The 16,718-nt window shown below is 30.6% G+C and overlaps 1 protein-coding gene across 2 annotated transcripts in view; it reads left to right on the top strand.

Moving 5' to 3' along the window:
• Positions 1-4,025: 4,025 nt before the first annotated feature.
• LOC142321444 (trehalose transporter 1-like protein) overlaps positions 4,026-16,718 on the top strand; it is a 47,734-nt gene continuing 35,041 nt past the window's right edge. Inside the window, exons 1-2 of one of the 2 annotated variants that reach the window (XM_075359531.1) lie at positions 4,026-4,289; positions 14,175-14,310. In XM_075359531.1, the coding sequence (XP_075215646.1) occupies positions 14,197-14,310 (114 nt within the window). In that variant the 5' untranslated portion in view covers positions 4,026-4,289; positions 14,175-14,196. Of the gene's footprint in view, positions 4,290-9,133; positions 9,251-14,174; positions 14,311-16,718 lie in introns of those variants that run through there. The other variant, XM_075359539.1, reaches the window with a different exon arrangement.

Consider the following 16,718-nt stretch of genomic DNA (forward strand, 5'->3'; position numbering starts at 1 on the left):
GTCACTCCTTTGTATAAAAACATGTCAGGCTAACAAATATATGATACTAATAACAGATAAACATTCCCGGGACAAATAATAATAAATTGTGAAATTTTCAGCGAAATCGGTTAAGTAGTTTTCGAGTTATTCGGACATACACAAAACGAAGATTATCATTTATTTATACAGGTAGATCATCTGCATTTATTAAATCTGTGCGTACTAATAACTTGTTTACGAACAAATACATTTTTTTTTGTTGTTTATACTCGTAACGCAACTAAACCGTTTTAAATACACTCCAAGGATGATGCTTCTCTTTAGAGACTCGTATTGCATTATAATCAGTTAAACATAACCGACGTAGAAATATTAAAAAAAATTTTTTTCTTTCATTTTTTATTATAGATTGATTTTATTAGATTTGATTTATAAACTGATTTTTATTATAGCAACATTTTTAATAATGGTTAATTTTGAACTCGCAAACCGTTTAGCAACTCATGAAATACTTTCTTAAAAAATAAAAACAAATTTTCGTATACCCTAAAAATGATTATTATAAATTAAAAGAATGTTTTTATGAAACTCTATTATTTTGGTAAGTCTTTAGTAAATTTTCGATGAAAAATTATCACCTTTCACAGGAGAATTCAAATGGATTTTGAAATATTCCGCAGACATAAAAATTCTAAATGAATAAACAAATTAGAGAGAAAATAAATAATTGAATTTTTTTGTGGAAACCGTATTGAAAAATGAAATCTCCATAAAAAGATTTTTTCGTTAAACACATTAACCTAGATTTTTTCCCTCTCTCCCACGGATCGGATTCCACAGTGAATCATAACGCAATCCGGGGGAGTGTCCTTTTACTCTAACGAGTCTCCCCGTCTACCAGCAGGACAGGTTGGCTCGCTGGTTGGATCTTAACTGTTAATGCCTGCCTCTAACTCCCAGAGTAGGGTTACCAGGCTCGACTATGTCGTTCCTGTTCCCCCGCCCCAGGAACCGGGACTCGGTCTTTTTGCCTTGTTTGCTATACAAAATTTAAGGAGTGCCCAGCGCAGAGCCTTAATTGTATGTACTGGTGCTTTTAAAACAACCTTCTACGAGGCTACTACTGTATTAGGAAAGACTCTCCCAATCGATTTAGTGGTAAAAGTTCGGGCGGCCATGTGGAAATTGCGAAGAGGCAGAAAGGACGAGGTACTTGGCATGCGGTTTCGAGCCGGGCCAGTACCGGAGCGGAACGGTGATCTCAATGCACCGGTTCTAAATTTCGAACAGTTGCCCATTTCCCGCCTTCGAAGGAGGCTTTACGGTCTCGCGATGGAAGCATGGCAGCAAGAATCGCACACCACGACTAAGGGAAGGTCCTTGTATAGATTTATACAGGATCTGGGGGATGGTATGCAACTCCTTCGTTTTTAAGGGCAACGGGAACCCGAGTGCTCTCCAACCATGTAAATTTAAACTAATATTTGTTTCGGTTCCGCCTGGCAGCTGATGAGTTGTGCGTCTGCGGGGAGATCCAGTCAAATGACCATATGATGTTTCTCTGCCCTGCTCTTGGGGAGGCCAGAGACCGGGTCATCCTGGAACTTAGAGGTCAAGGGGAAAATTGGCCGCTCATAAACGGCGAGTCAGTGTGGTGAGAACCGCATTGTCGGACCGTGTGGGAGTTTCTCGATGAGATTGCGATGTTCAACTGACATCGGTAAATTAGTTTAGGGTAAAGTATTAAATCAGTTAGTAGGGACTCCTACCGTGCTGCTGTGAGAAGCTAATCCAGAGATAATGGCTGGCCACCAGCCAAATAAAGTTCCAAGCGTTTTAAATGGTGGACAGGTACTAGCTGGCATTCATCGATCGAGGCGTGACAGAAAATTACTGTCTTTTTAATATAATAACAAGGAGTGCGCCTCCCCGGTTTAGTTTTATTGTATGACAAGTGTGGTTGGAACACGTAAGCAGGTGATGTATGGCACCTCGCTTAGATCAACGTTGTGAGGATTTATTTCACTCTACAACCACTCGAACTCCTGAAGGGCGATACGTTGCCGCTCTACCTCTTGCTTCAGATGCTACGGCTGTGACTAGCAACCGCAACAGACCATACAAGTTACAGACCTACGAGGCTAACCGTGTCAGTCACTCTTTGGAAATTACTTCACCTCATTCTTGGCATCATGTAAAATCTTCAAGTAACGCTTCTGACATCGCGTCTCAAGGAACATCTCCCTCACAGCTTCCTTCTTGCGATTCCTGGTGGAATGGTCCATCAGCCTTCCACGTTCCTATCCTTCTCATACCTCTTTCCAAGTTTAAGAAAATTGTGCATTCATATTTGTCGCCTTTGTGCATTCGTATTCGTCGCCTTTTCGCATTCATACTCTATGAGGGACAGCAGGGTGCTGTCCCTCATCGCCTCGTTGCCCCAGCAGTCCTATTATTCTGTTGAAGAGCCCATGTGATAGAATCAAATATAACACGGAATTTTATTTCACTCGCCAACATACGGCCCACGATATTCTCCACCGTAAGTGGCCCAGTAATCAACTCTCATTGCAAGCGATCCCTGTCCCAGGTCCGACAGGCAAACACGACGTGCTCCGGATTGTCGAGCTCCCCGCAGGATAAACAAAAGGGGTCATCAGCCCTCTGTAGTGCATTCAAATACATCCGGAACACGCCATGGCCAGACAGGAACTGGGCAGCCAGAAATCTCGCCAAATCTACGGCTGACCCGTGGCTTCACCTACAGAATCAGGCGGTGAGTCCACCGCCCGGTAAAAGAGCGATCCCAACGAGCCTGTCAATCTTGGAACATCCGATCTTACATCTCAGCCTTACCGATCCCTTGAAGAAGCCCAGTCCGCATGGTGGCAAGCTGCTGAAATGGGGGGACCCAATTAACCTAGATTACGTAAACTGTACAAAACTCGGAGAGGGAATCGTTGTACAGGAAATGTATTCGGCCATTTTTTGCAACAATTCAATTCTTATAATGTAAGTAAATGTTAAGATTTTTTTTTAAAAACTTGGATTACATAATTTTTTGTAAAGTAATTAACTCGAGCATCAAATTTTTATTTACTATTTTTTTTTAATTTTTTTTATTAATTTACCAAATTTTTTATTAGTATTATTCGCTTCACCATCACGATAAAATTTCACTTCTGGTCTTGTTCTCATTGCTGAATTAGTAAAAACCTAACCAATTAGTAAATCATTATCATTTATTTTCATAGTATTACACGTTTGCAAAGTTTTTAATGAATGAAATAATTATCATTGCTTTATTATTTTATCTTCAAAAAATTTCTGATGTTTTTTTTTTTTAATAATTCAAGCAGTTCTAAATCTTACATTTCCTCAGAGAAAAGGAATTTTTGCACCGAATTTCATTTCAAAAGGTTTTTAAGAAAAATAATGATCAGTCAATAGATGAGAATCGATATTAATACATATAGTAATTCAGAAGTTTATAATTTTCACTAAAACAACGGCATAACTCTTTCCTCCCAAATCTTTCTTCGTCAGTAATTAAAAATAAAATAAAAAATATCAGAGGAAAGCACCAAACATAATCTTCAATGTTCCAAATGTAAAAAGTGGTTTTGACTAACTCAGAATAAACGCCATTAAAGAACGCACCTAAAATTCCAGTGATTTAGGAGTTGAATAACGGCTTGAAAAAGATTTTGTGGAAAAACATTTCCATATATTTACAAATAAAATGCGTCGATTAATTTATTTTTCTCAAAAATTTAACCACATTTCCTTATTCTTATAATTGACTGCTCAAACTTTCGAAGTTTTAAAGTAATACTTTTATTATTATATTTTTTTTTTTTTTTAAGAACTGTCAGAATAAATATAATTTGATTGAAATTATTCGATAGAAGGATTTGTGTGTTAAAAATAGAATTGTATTAGTGGAATGGGTACATTTCAAACTACTTGTGATCAAAGGAGGGGAAAGGCTAATTCGATTGGTCCATACCTACCAGGAAAACGTTCATTCATGATTACGTAGCAATCTTCCAACATCTGTATATGATTATATTTTCTGTAAATTTTGATAAATTGCATTAAGGTCAACTGGTTTGCGTATATAACATCATTTTTCTTTGCAGGACGCTAATAAAATTATTCATTGTAACACGGCCTTTGATGATAACAGTTCATTTAAGTTTAGTGTATTTAAAGAACCCTTGAAGTATGTACAACATAATGGTAACAATATATTAAATGTATTTATTTAGTGTTTACTTATCTTCGCTTTAAAGGACTATTTTCAGGTAATTTTTATTTACTTTCCTTTCTTATTTTAAATACATAATTTACTAATTACAATGAAAATTGTACGTAATAACATTAATGGTTTCATTTTAAATGGTACATGTTTTAACATAATCATTCTAATAATTATTTTAATAATTTTAACATCATGTTATCATAGAATTTTAACGAAAAATAGATTCTTTTAAGAAAATAAATCACATTTTTAAAAAACTACATTAATAACTAAAAACAATACTTTTTTAATTCTTCTGTAAATCTTTTTCTTCTTTTTTCGTTTGAAAGAGCTAACATCAACAGCTATGGTCATTAGCGCAGTGGAAATTGGTAGAGTATGAAAAGATGCCATGCCTGACCGGAATTCAAACCCGAGATCACTCCACGAAATGCCGAGATTGTAAATTTATGTCATTAGAATGTCCCAAATTAAAGAGAAAATTTACAACTAACTAAACCTTAATTTGACTTCGATTTCGAAATATCAAAATTTATTAAAAAATTGAAAGTATAACTTTTTAGGTTTATACCTAGGTACATTAGAGGTTTAATTGTAAAAGGTATGTACATTTTTTATGTAATAATATAAAAATAAAAAGATATATATTCAAAATAAATTTTAACGTAATTATTTAAGGAAAATAACTTTAAAAAAAATAATAATATACCTTTATATTTTACCTATATATTTTATTATTTTATAAAATATTAAAGATTACTTTATAAAACTCGATTATTAGAATTTCATACCAAATAAAAAAAAGACACCAGAAATAGTTAATTTAGGGCCGATATTTAAAGGTCGAAAGTTATTCAAAAATCAAAGATATAATTTTTTATTTTTAATTCTTTGTTCGAAGTAAAAAAATTTCGGTTGCCAGATTCCAATCTTTATTTTTTTTAGTTTATTTTTATATATTTTTTTTTAAATTACATTTTGGAAATATTCGTTTTGACCATCCCTGAAAGTCATTTTGACTACTATCTCATAAACGATTAGCCGTAGAATATTGAAATTTTGGATTTAGGTCTGTTTGATACATCCAGCTGTGCACCTCGCCTTTTGATTGCAATCGACTGAACCAAAAGCGTCCAAAAATAGCCCAAATTCGATTTTTTTTTATTTTGGACTTTTTTTTAACTGCAGTAATACGCTTTTCAACGATATATCATAAGTGGTACTTATTTTCATTGGTTCCAGAGTTAATATAAAATAATGAAATATTTGGAGCTTACAGGGGAAGGAACATCGGTTCGAATCAGACATTTCCTTTTTTTTTAAATTTAAATATATTAATTAAATAATAATTATTAACCTTTGATTGCAAAAAAAAATTATTTAAAATAATAATTCAGTAATAAAGAAAAATATGAAAAAATATCAAAAGTTATTAATAAAATAAAATTTTATTTACTTTTCATTTAAAAAAAATGTGTATAAACAATTTAATAGGCGTACAAGGAAGCCATGTGGTGTCCATATCAGATTTCTATTTTAATTTCTATTTCTATTTTAAATTTTGATCCTAATTAAAATATAAAGAAATTTTTTTATTTATGTATCCTAAAATCATGGCTCGTTTGATGGTAAATGGTACTCGAAAGGAATGAAAATAAAGTAAATTTGTATCTTGATAATGATACGAAAACGCATGCAAATATATGAACATTGTTAACGAGACCAAGCTCTTTAACAATGGTAGCTTATTAACGGGAGCTTAAATTAAGATTCCTTTTCACAATGCAAAAATATCTATTATTTATCCTAAGTTTCCAGCTAATTTTCATAAATATTTAACTAAAAGTTTATATAGAATATCATAAACATCTTCAGTCTAATTCATTGTTAGATTATAATAAGCAGTAAATAGTAATAATAAAATTAATAAAAATATATACATACAGCATCGCCGTTGCGGCTTCGCCCGTGCTTTATAATGATTGCGTTTCCCATCGCGGCCAATTTTTTTTATTTTATGTTTTTTAGCCAAGTAACCGGAGGCGCAATCAGTCGCGTCGCACATAATGAGCTGTACATCGTCGCACCCCTTAAAAAATTGAAATTCAAAAAACCCGAGAATGGTTTTAGATATTTATCTGAAGAGTATTTGCAAGCCCCAATCTACTGAATATCTCGTTTAGTATAGACGGAGATGGGAAAAATTTGCAATCATTGTTCAAAATTTTCTACCTTTCTTCACCCCTTTGGTTTATAGATATCCATATGAAGGTTACACATATCAAAAATCAAGTTGAAATTTTCATTTTTTACCGAGAAAAAAATTATAATTTTCACTGTTACTCCATTTTAACCCTTTAAATTTGGAATTTCAAAAAATCCTTTTGTGTTGGAAAAACATATCTCATGAATAAATGTTGTCCGTTTGGTCTACAAACTATCTTAATAAAATTATTGAGAGCAGGAATTATTTGCTCGTTCAGCATAGCATATTTATTCATATCCTATATCATTAATGGTAACTAAGTTACCATTAATTATCATTGGAATGTGTCTCCTGTTATTCCAGCCCATATATTTAACCGCTCTAGATGCTATCGGTGTTCTTTGGTGGTTGGGTTTCAATTAATCACACATCTCAGGAATGGTCGATCTGAGATTGTACAAGACTACACTTCATATACATTCATACATATCATCCTCATTCATCTTCTGAAATATTACGCCTGATTATATTTCTGTTAATCTCTCTTGTCAAAATTTCTCTAAGTTCAACTCCCCTATCATAATCATCTTCAATAAGTTCTTGTACTAATTGAATCTTGTGTGGATGATATTTATATTATTTAATACTTTTTGAACTGGACATCTCTCTTTTTCTGTTAAGCCTCCGTAACTACCGTAGGGTATTACTTCAGAGGATGAATGAGGATGATATGTATGAATGTGAATGAAGTGTAGTCTTGTACAGCCTCAGATTAACCATTCCTGAGATTTGTGGTTAATCGAAACCCAACCACCAAAAAACACCGGTATTCCACGATCTAGTATTCAAATCCATATAAAAGTAACTGCCTTTACTAGGATTCGAACCTTAGTACTCTCGACTTCGAAATCAGCTGATTTGCGATGACGATTTAAGCACTAGACCAGCCCGGTGGGCGGGGAAGTCAGACCTGTACACCCACTAATGTATCCACAAGTAAATCACGTACTGTTTCACACCAGGCAACTCCGGTTCACATTATATAACAAAAGTTTAAAATAACAGCAGAAATTACGACATACAGGGTTTGTGTAAATAGTTATAACTCTTTTAAAAAGATGAAAAATAATCGTTTAACATATCTTTTTTAAAGATTTATCGAAACAAGGGATATAGGATACCAAGAAGATGCAAGGAGTCCTGAATCACAGTTAACTCGTCATCGCAAATCAGCTGATTTTGAAGTCGAGAGTACTAAGGTTCGAATCCTAGTAAAGGCAGTTACTTTTATATGGATTTGAATACTAGATCGTGGAATATCGGTGTTCTTTGGTGGTTGGGTATCAATTAACCACACTTTTCAGGAGTGGTCGACCTGAGACTGTACAAGACTACATTCACATTAATACATATTCTTCCTCATTCATCCTCTGAAGTAATACTTTACAGTGGTTCCGGAGGCTAAACAGAAAAAGAGAGAAATAGAGAGGTCTGAGTAAAAATGTGATAAACTTAATTTCTTTTCATTTTGAGCTTAGTTTAGTACGTGAAACTAGCATCTTCACGGTTGTAACTGATATTATCAGCTACTGACAACATGTAGTAAACAAAGTGAAACAAATATACGTTGCTATAGCAGCACATATATCGATATAGCCGGAAAAGTAAAAGTATTTTATTAACTGTAGGGTACCACTAAGTTCTTAAAATGTTCAATTTGGTGATGTATTTTTTTTTCTTAATTATAATTGTGATGTTAATAAAAATCCTCTTCTGTTCAACTTCTCAAGAACATAATTCATTTTGTTGAATTGAAATTATGAAGTTGGGTAATTTTAGTTAAAATTTTTATGAAATATATAAAACTGATTTATTTTTTCCTGTATTTTAGTTGAAAATTCTAAATCTAAATTATTTTTGATATATTATACACGAACAGATTTAAATAAAATGTTATGATAGATCCTGATAAAGATTTAAATAAATTTTAAGTAAATAATTTGTAACAACATTTTAGATAAAACCTTTTGATTATACTGTCAGTATTAAATCATATATCTAGTAAGACATTAAGAAGTGACCTCTGCTTATTATAAGAGTTTATTGCTTTTCTGAAATCTATTGCATTTTGATGTATACTATTTTTAAAATGATTTAAATAGATTTAAGAAACTATACAATCTTAATGATACGTAATTAAAAAACTGTTAATAAACAAATTATCTATGTAGATCAAACACCCTCTTTAAACTAATATAAGATTTTTAAATTGTACATGTTGATATTACCGAATTAGATATTTTATATTATTAAATATTACTCGTATTGACTTCTTTCATGATGATTTTCAGTAAAAGGTGATAATGAGTTGCAATTACAACAATATTCGGGAAAAAGGATGCCATGTATTGCATGACTTACCCGGCTTGTTAATAATAAAAATTAAAAGAGCTAGAGCAAAAAACAGAATATATATTTCTTAGAGGTGGGGAAAAATTTTAAGAAGAATTTTTCTAAAAATATTAATATGAAGGAAAATCTTAACAAATTTACTTAAGTAAGCTTTCTCTAAATCTACGAGTAACATCTCCTTCAATAAAGGCTAAAATAAGAAAGAAAATTTTCAAAAAACTTTTCTGCATTTTAGGTACCATGGTCTATATTAAAAAAAAATTGTGACATTTCTTGATAGCTCTACAGTTATATGAAGTATAAACTACAAAAAAATTTTGAAAAACATTTAAAGAATAAGGAGATAGAGTAAAAGAACATAAAAACATATATTTCAACTTCAAAAGGTGGGAATTGATTTTTTGAAAAAAATTTTCTATTTATAAATGGATTGTAGGTAACAAATCTATTTTTGTAAAACTTTGTCTAAAATGCAATCAAATTACTTTTTCACAATATCCCGCACACTTTATGAATTAAAAAAAAAAACATTAATATGATTAATGCTCGATATATAGAAATATTTGATCCAAATTTGAAGAAAATCGGTTTCCACAATCCTGAGATATAAGATAAAAAGCAGTGATACATACAAATACGTGTATTCACATACATACATATGTGTACATATATACATGATTTTTTGTTTAGATGAAGTGATTAAACTCTAAAACGTAAAGATTTGCATAAAAAACCTGGTAGAGGTTGAAGTTTATCTATCTAAAGTATTGATTGGAATTTGATAAGTATTTGTCCTTTGTCAGTACAGCCTACTTAAATAATTTTATTTTATTATTATTGTTAATTGCTTTTTTGAAGTATTGTTTGAACAAGTTTTGTTGAAATAAAATACTCTTTTTTCTATTCTAAGTGATGAATTTTAGAAAATAGTTTTCCAAAAGTGGCTAATATTTTATTATGAAAAAAAATATTTATTAGAATTTGAAATTAAAATTTTAAATATAAATTTGTGCTGTCAATGTTATGGATCAGATACAAAAACTTAAACTGTGCTGTGATAAAAATATTTGAACACATTTTTTCTTGAGCTTTTATGTCTTTTACACACAGTCTAATTTTTTGATTTTAATGAATAGTGACTAAATAAGTGAAAAACAGTATGACAGAGTGACTATTGGCACAGTCACTTACGGAGAATATAATTAAAAGGTGTCGATCTAATAAAATAAAAGATGATAAATTAATTGGAACAATGACTTTAAAAGGATGAAATATATCACTGGAGGGAGTAACTTTTCGATTAGGAACTGGTGGATGTTGCTACCAAGGAATATCTCAAATTTAAACAAAAAAATTTGTAGGAATTTTTAAAGAAGAAATTAAAAGATTAATGGATATATGAAAAAAAAAAAAACTGAAGAAAAGCTAATAGAAAGGAAGATCGAATCTGAATAATGCCATCTTCGAAGGTTTAAAAAATTTAAATAGAGATAACTGTATAAAGGAAGTCCATCTCCATCAGCGGAGTTTTTTAATAATTAACAAGGCCATTTTAAATATTAATGCATTTGATTTTAAAACTGCAGGAAATAGAAAGCCAACTTGTGGAAAGTGGGAAGAAAGTAAACTTTCTGAGATGTGCCTTAACAATAATAATAATTGGGAAAATGATTTTAATGGCTTATGAGAATTTTTACAAGAACATAGTACTGAAAATATTATATTAATGAGGGATAAATACGATAGAATAGAACCTGAGCTGACCGTTTTTGAAGTTCACTCTCTAGGTCTAGAGAATGGTGTATTTGGGATGTGAGAAAATGAAAAGATGAAATTATAGATTCTAGCTGCCAGAGATACCAGAATATGTGTGAGGTATTAATCATGATTAACTGTATAACCACAGAGATTCAGAAGAAGAGTTCACTATTATTGGTACGATGGATAAGTCACTAAATGACATTGTTGGAATACCTTTTAACTCAATAAATATTTTAAAGTTATTTCCCAAATGTGGTCTGATCACTCTATGATCTAAATATGAGGTGTGGCTATTAAATAACCAGACTAATGCTGCTATAGAAGAACTGCTCATGCGCCAATTCCTACGACCGACAGCTGTGTAGCATGAAGCTTTCTCTTTCGATTGCTGCCACTCCAGTTCCGGTAGGTATATTAGTCTGACCGTGACCTTGGTTTGGATAACATTTTTTTTTTTTGTTTTGCCAAAAAGATAAGTGTTTTATTAGAGCAAAGAATTGTCATGGAATTACATATGAAACTTGGAAAAACCGCTACTGAAACTTATAATTTATTAAAAAAAAATATATGGCAATGAATGTTTATCACATGAACGGGTTTTTGAGTTGTTTAAATGTTTCCAAGATGGCCGAGAAGACGTTAAAGATGATGATAAAAATTCAAAGCGATGATGATTGTTTTTTTTTTTAAATTCATGGGCTTGTGTAACTTCAATGGTTTCCTGAAGGACTAACTATTAATCAACATGACCTTGAGGTCCTTGGTCAACTCTGTGAAAAAATAAGAAAAAAACGACCTGAATTGTGGAAGAACAAGTCATGGGTTCTTCATCAGGACAACGCAATGGCTCAAACTGCATTGTCTGTCAAGACGTTTCTAGCAAAGTATAACATCCCAATGTTAGACCATCCGCCTTATTCGCCTAACCTGGCATCATGTGACTTTATCAGTTCCCCAAGGTCAAATCTGTTTAAAAGGAACAAGATTTCAGATCGTTGAAGCTGTGAAAGAAAAAGCAGCACGAATTATGAAAGAGCTCATAGAAGAAGATTTCCAGCACTGTTTCAAACAATGGAAAATTCACATGGAGCATTGTGGGGATAGAGGAGAGGTGTACATTGAAGGGGATAATAACCAAATATGTATAAATTTAAAGTAAAATATTTTACAGTATTAGTCTTGTTATTTAATAGCCGCACCTCTTAATCTTTTAATTATGGACAGGGTGATGGCTCCATATCACTGCTTACCTCTTTACCAAAGTTAATATAGAGTAAGAATGACAAGAAATGTTTATTAGGTTGAGGATAGAAAGAAAAGAAGGAGAAATTAATGTACAAAAAGTAATACATAAAGTGAGTGAATGTATTAGGTGTCTGTAAATTTAAGGGTTATGAAAGAGGAGGGTGGACACTTTAAAATCTATAGATCTTTAAAATTTAGATCGTGGATACCGGTGTTCTTTGGTGGTTGGGTTTCAATTAACCACACATCTCAGGATTGGTCAAACTGAGAATGTACAAGACCACACTTCATTTACACTCACACATATCATCCTCATTCATCCTCTGAAGTATTATCTAAAAACGGTAGTTACCGGAGGCTAAACAGGAAGAAGAAGAAGGACACTTTAAAATCTAGATAAGAAGATTAATCATTTACAGGAATCTAATCATTCTACAAGGCTTCAAAGCCACTTTAGTTATTAAATGGATTGGTTTTAAATCTTAAGTTTTATCAGTTAGTGTTTTATTTTTATTGGCTAAGTGATAAACTAGTTTATCACAAGTTTATTACTCAGTCAGCTGTTTGAGTAATATTAGATAGAAGATATGAGAATTTTCTTAATTTCTTTTTCAATTTACTTTACATGTATTTTTTTTATTAAATATTTTTTATAATTAAATGCTTGAAGTAAAATATAGTTGATTTTAGTAAACTGACCAACCCACATACACGCGCTCATGCAATTGAGAGCTGATTGAGAATAATAGATGGAGCAATTCAATCGAGTTTATTTCCTATCTTAACCATCAATGCAGCTCAACAAAGTAAGACTTAATCCATTAACCTTTGGAGCAACTTGGCAACTCCCTCAATAAAAAAACAACTGCCACAGTTGTGAAAAAAGTTTGAGAATGAAATGAAGTTTGATGTGAAACTTATTATGAGAAATGAAATTGAAAATTAAATAACAAAACTGTTTGAATGAGTGGGCTAAAAGGATTATCCATTTGGAAAAAGAAAGTGCTGAGCTTAAGAAGAAATTTGAATCCAACGAGATGTCTTCAAAGGAAGCAGGAGTAGTTTAGTTTTATTGATTGTTGATAGTTTCATTGATCATTGTAATAACATTTTGATAATAGAGTTGAAGGAAAATTAAGTGAATTGCATCCATATGTTAAGAACATGTAGGGGAAAGGCTTGTCCAGTTTTTTGTGTCAGATATTAAGAGAAAATTATACTTTACTAATGATAACACAATAAATCCATGAACAATGTTAAAATTTAAAAAAAACAAACTGCAAACATTTTTTTGGATTTTTTGTTGATTTATTATTTGCATTCAATAGACTGGACACAACTATTTTATTTTACAAGCTCTAAGATTATGTTTTTCTTCAAAATGTGTTACACTTTTTAAGGAATTGTATGAAGAAACCATTGTTACTGAAAAAAAAGAGGATTGTAAGGTAAATGTGTAACTAGCACAGGAATTAACCAGGAATGTGTTTTAAGTTCACATATATTTTCATTATTATTTACAAACTACATTTATGTATATCTTGAGATGGGATTAATTTTTAGGTTTAATACTTTATATAAACCTCACTCTTCAAAAATTTATATATTATTTGGTCTGTAAATTGCAAAGTCGATTTAAACAAATTGAACATTTTTTTCCAAATAGTATTAGATGAAGTTGGATAGCTGGTAGTTTGGAAAAGAAAAGATAGAAGTTGTGAATATAAATATTCTGGAATGTAGTTATTGTTGGTATTGTCAAGGCAGACTTGTTTTGTTTCAATAAAAATAAAAAAATTATGCTAAATATGCATTAAATACACTACATAATGTTTCCAATAGTAATTTTGGATTTTCAGCAAAATGAACGTTTTTGAGGCAGTTTGTAGATCAATTTAACCATAACTTTATAATAGTTAAACTCAAGTCTGTGAGTATGCTATCTGATGGTCCTTGATCCAATAAAAATTTGCACACTTAAGAAACTGTATAATAATATTTGTATAAATATTATATATTAGATCTTTTGTATAAAAATGTAATAATTTAAATGAGAATTCAAATTTATTACAAACTGGGATCTAAACCTTTTTAATCTAATTATGTTAAGTGATAAGATCCAATAAAAGATAAGGAAAATACTGATTTTATTCCCTATTTTATTTCATTTCTTCTCTCTCTCTCCTGAAGATAATGTATTTATTTTCATACTACTATGCTGCAGTTTTTTTAATGAAAAATTGTTAAATTTAAAAAAAGATGTATTTTTTAGATCTACTATGTGATTTTTTGTTGTTTTTTCAGACTTTTCTCTGGCTTGTAAGTTATGGATATTCAGCAAGAAAATAATGCTCTGAGATCTTCAGAAGATGGCCTACCTAATTCTAATCATAAAAACAGCAGTGAAAGTGAAGGCTCACTGAGATCAACCTTAGCTCAAGTGAGTTTGGAAGAATAATTATTTACAGAAACATTCATAGTTTCACTATTAATAGCAAGAGAAATACATATACTCAAGTTCTGTTAACTATAGAGATAGGTGGGGTCAGTTGTTTTCTTTCTGATAACAACTGACCAAATGAGCCTAACCGCGATGTATATACTATGAAATTCACTAAGTACAGAGTTAATTGTTTACTGAATAATGTTATGATTCTGACACATCTTGAGGAATTCCCATTTATGTGTGTCTGATAAATTTTGAACAGTAGACAAAATTTCTTAAAAACAGTCAGAATTTTTCATTAATATTGGCATTAAATATGTTTATTAGAGATAAACTGGTAGAAAGTACAAACTATTAAGAGTATGAAACTTGGAAGTGGTGATCTTCCTCCCTCAGATTTTGGTCATTAACTTCATTATAATTTTATCCTGAATTAAAACTTACTTATTCATTGGAAGTATGTTATAATTAAATAGTAAAAAAAAATAAGTAGATTAAACAATCTAAAGTATTTATTAGAATGTCTGCTTCAGAGGTTTTGATGTACGTTAAGAATCCAAACTGTTTCTGATAATGTAACATTTTAATTTTCTGACTTTTATAGAACATTAGAAAAAATTGATTTATCAAGATATATTCTGACAAAGAGTAATATAAAATGTTAAGATTTGACATAAAAAAACATTTATAAAAATTTATATATATAAAAGTGTGTGTGTGACAGTGACCTGAATATCCCAAGTGTATCCCGAGTATCCCAAGCCAAAATATCACCAAAAGATAGCAAAGAGAGAGCAGATACATATGCTCAGTTTGCAATGGAGTGTGTGTACTGACATGTTTTGAAAAATATGTTACATTTTTAGTTGTTATAATTGTTTTTTTTAGTGAAATGCAATTTTAGTGAAATCTTTTTTAATTTTCATGCATAAGGAGCTGATTAAGTAAAGATTATACATCAGTTTTTTTTTTGAAAATATTAAAACAAGATTAAATCATTTGGTTTACAATAATCACCAAGAGACAGTATTTTTACACCTCATTTCATTAATCTGACATGATTATTGATATTTTTACAACTAATAAAGCTTTAAAAAATTCTTAGAAATTAAAATAGAAAATTATATACATTTCAAGTAGTTACAATAAAGCTGAACCTATTATTGTTATATTTGAATAAAAAAAAACAAAATTGCAACTAAACCATAAATGTAACACATTTTTCAAAACATGGCACTGTGGATATCCATTCCAAACTGAACATGCGTATTTACTCTCTCTTTGCTTTCTTTTAGTGATTTTTTGGGTATGTGGATGCACTTGGGATACTTGGGTCCCATTTTTTGAATGGAAAGGAATCAGAGAAGAGAAATTTCAGACTGTTAGACACAGTGAGGTCTCATAATTGAAGATTGACCCCTGATATTGGTGAGGAGCATAGATTGTGGAATCTATGCTCCTCACATACAGAATTTGCCCTCTAATTTTCATTTTGAATTCTAAAATAAATGAAGGTATCATTTATAAAACCTAATCACAAATTATGAATCCTTAATAAACTGCACAATTATGGCCCATAATGAAGTTGTTGAATAACAGAGGAAAGTATTACATGAAGATCATTGTGATGTGGCAGTTCATATAGACCTTATATGAATTTTTTAAACTGTGTCAAAGACAACTTTTTCTACAAAATTTAATCAGATTAAATTTTTATTAATAAAAATGACAAAAGTTTATTTTTGTTTATAAATGATATTAAAGACTGTGAAATACGTGCATTTGTTGATGACTTTCTCTTGTTTACAAATTCTAAATTTACATTCTCAATAGAAAATATATTTCAGAAAATAGAGAAAGTGTTAAATGATTTGAATGAATATTTTCAGATGAACAAACTGAAAGTAAACTACAAAAAAATTATAGTATTTTGGAATAAAAAAATGTAAAGATACAATAAAACACTTAAATATAAAAATGGAAGATCACATAACTGGAGAAGTATAAAATCTTAAATAATTGACAATCAATAAAGATTTAAAATTCACTATGAAAAAATATACATACAGTAAATAAAAAAAATTAGGTCTTTTCTCTGAAGAATCTCAACAAAATTTGGTGGTCTCAACTAAAACCATGGTATTTACTATCTATGAAATATGCTACTGCATAACTCTGTGTCATTTTCTGTATTGTCATTTTTTAATAAATTTCTTACTTTTAAAATTTGAAGATGCAAAATTTTCAAAACTTATAAAACTGATGTGTAAGAATAAAAACTGAGCATCTTTGTTAACACATATTGCAAATTTAATGAGAGATTTAGATTGGCTGTTTATTAACAGTTTAATAATATTTAGTTTTTTTTATTTTTATATATAAAATAGCAACAGGAAGTAGAC

The sequence above is a fragment of the Lycorma delicatula genome, chromosome 1 (assembly GCF_047948215.1).
Source record: "Lycorma delicatula isolate Av1 chromosome 1, ASM4794821v1, whole genome shotgun sequence".
Classification (NCBI taxonomy): domain Eukaryota; kingdom Metazoa; phylum Arthropoda; class Insecta; order Hemiptera; family Fulgoridae; genus Lycorma; species Lycorma delicatula.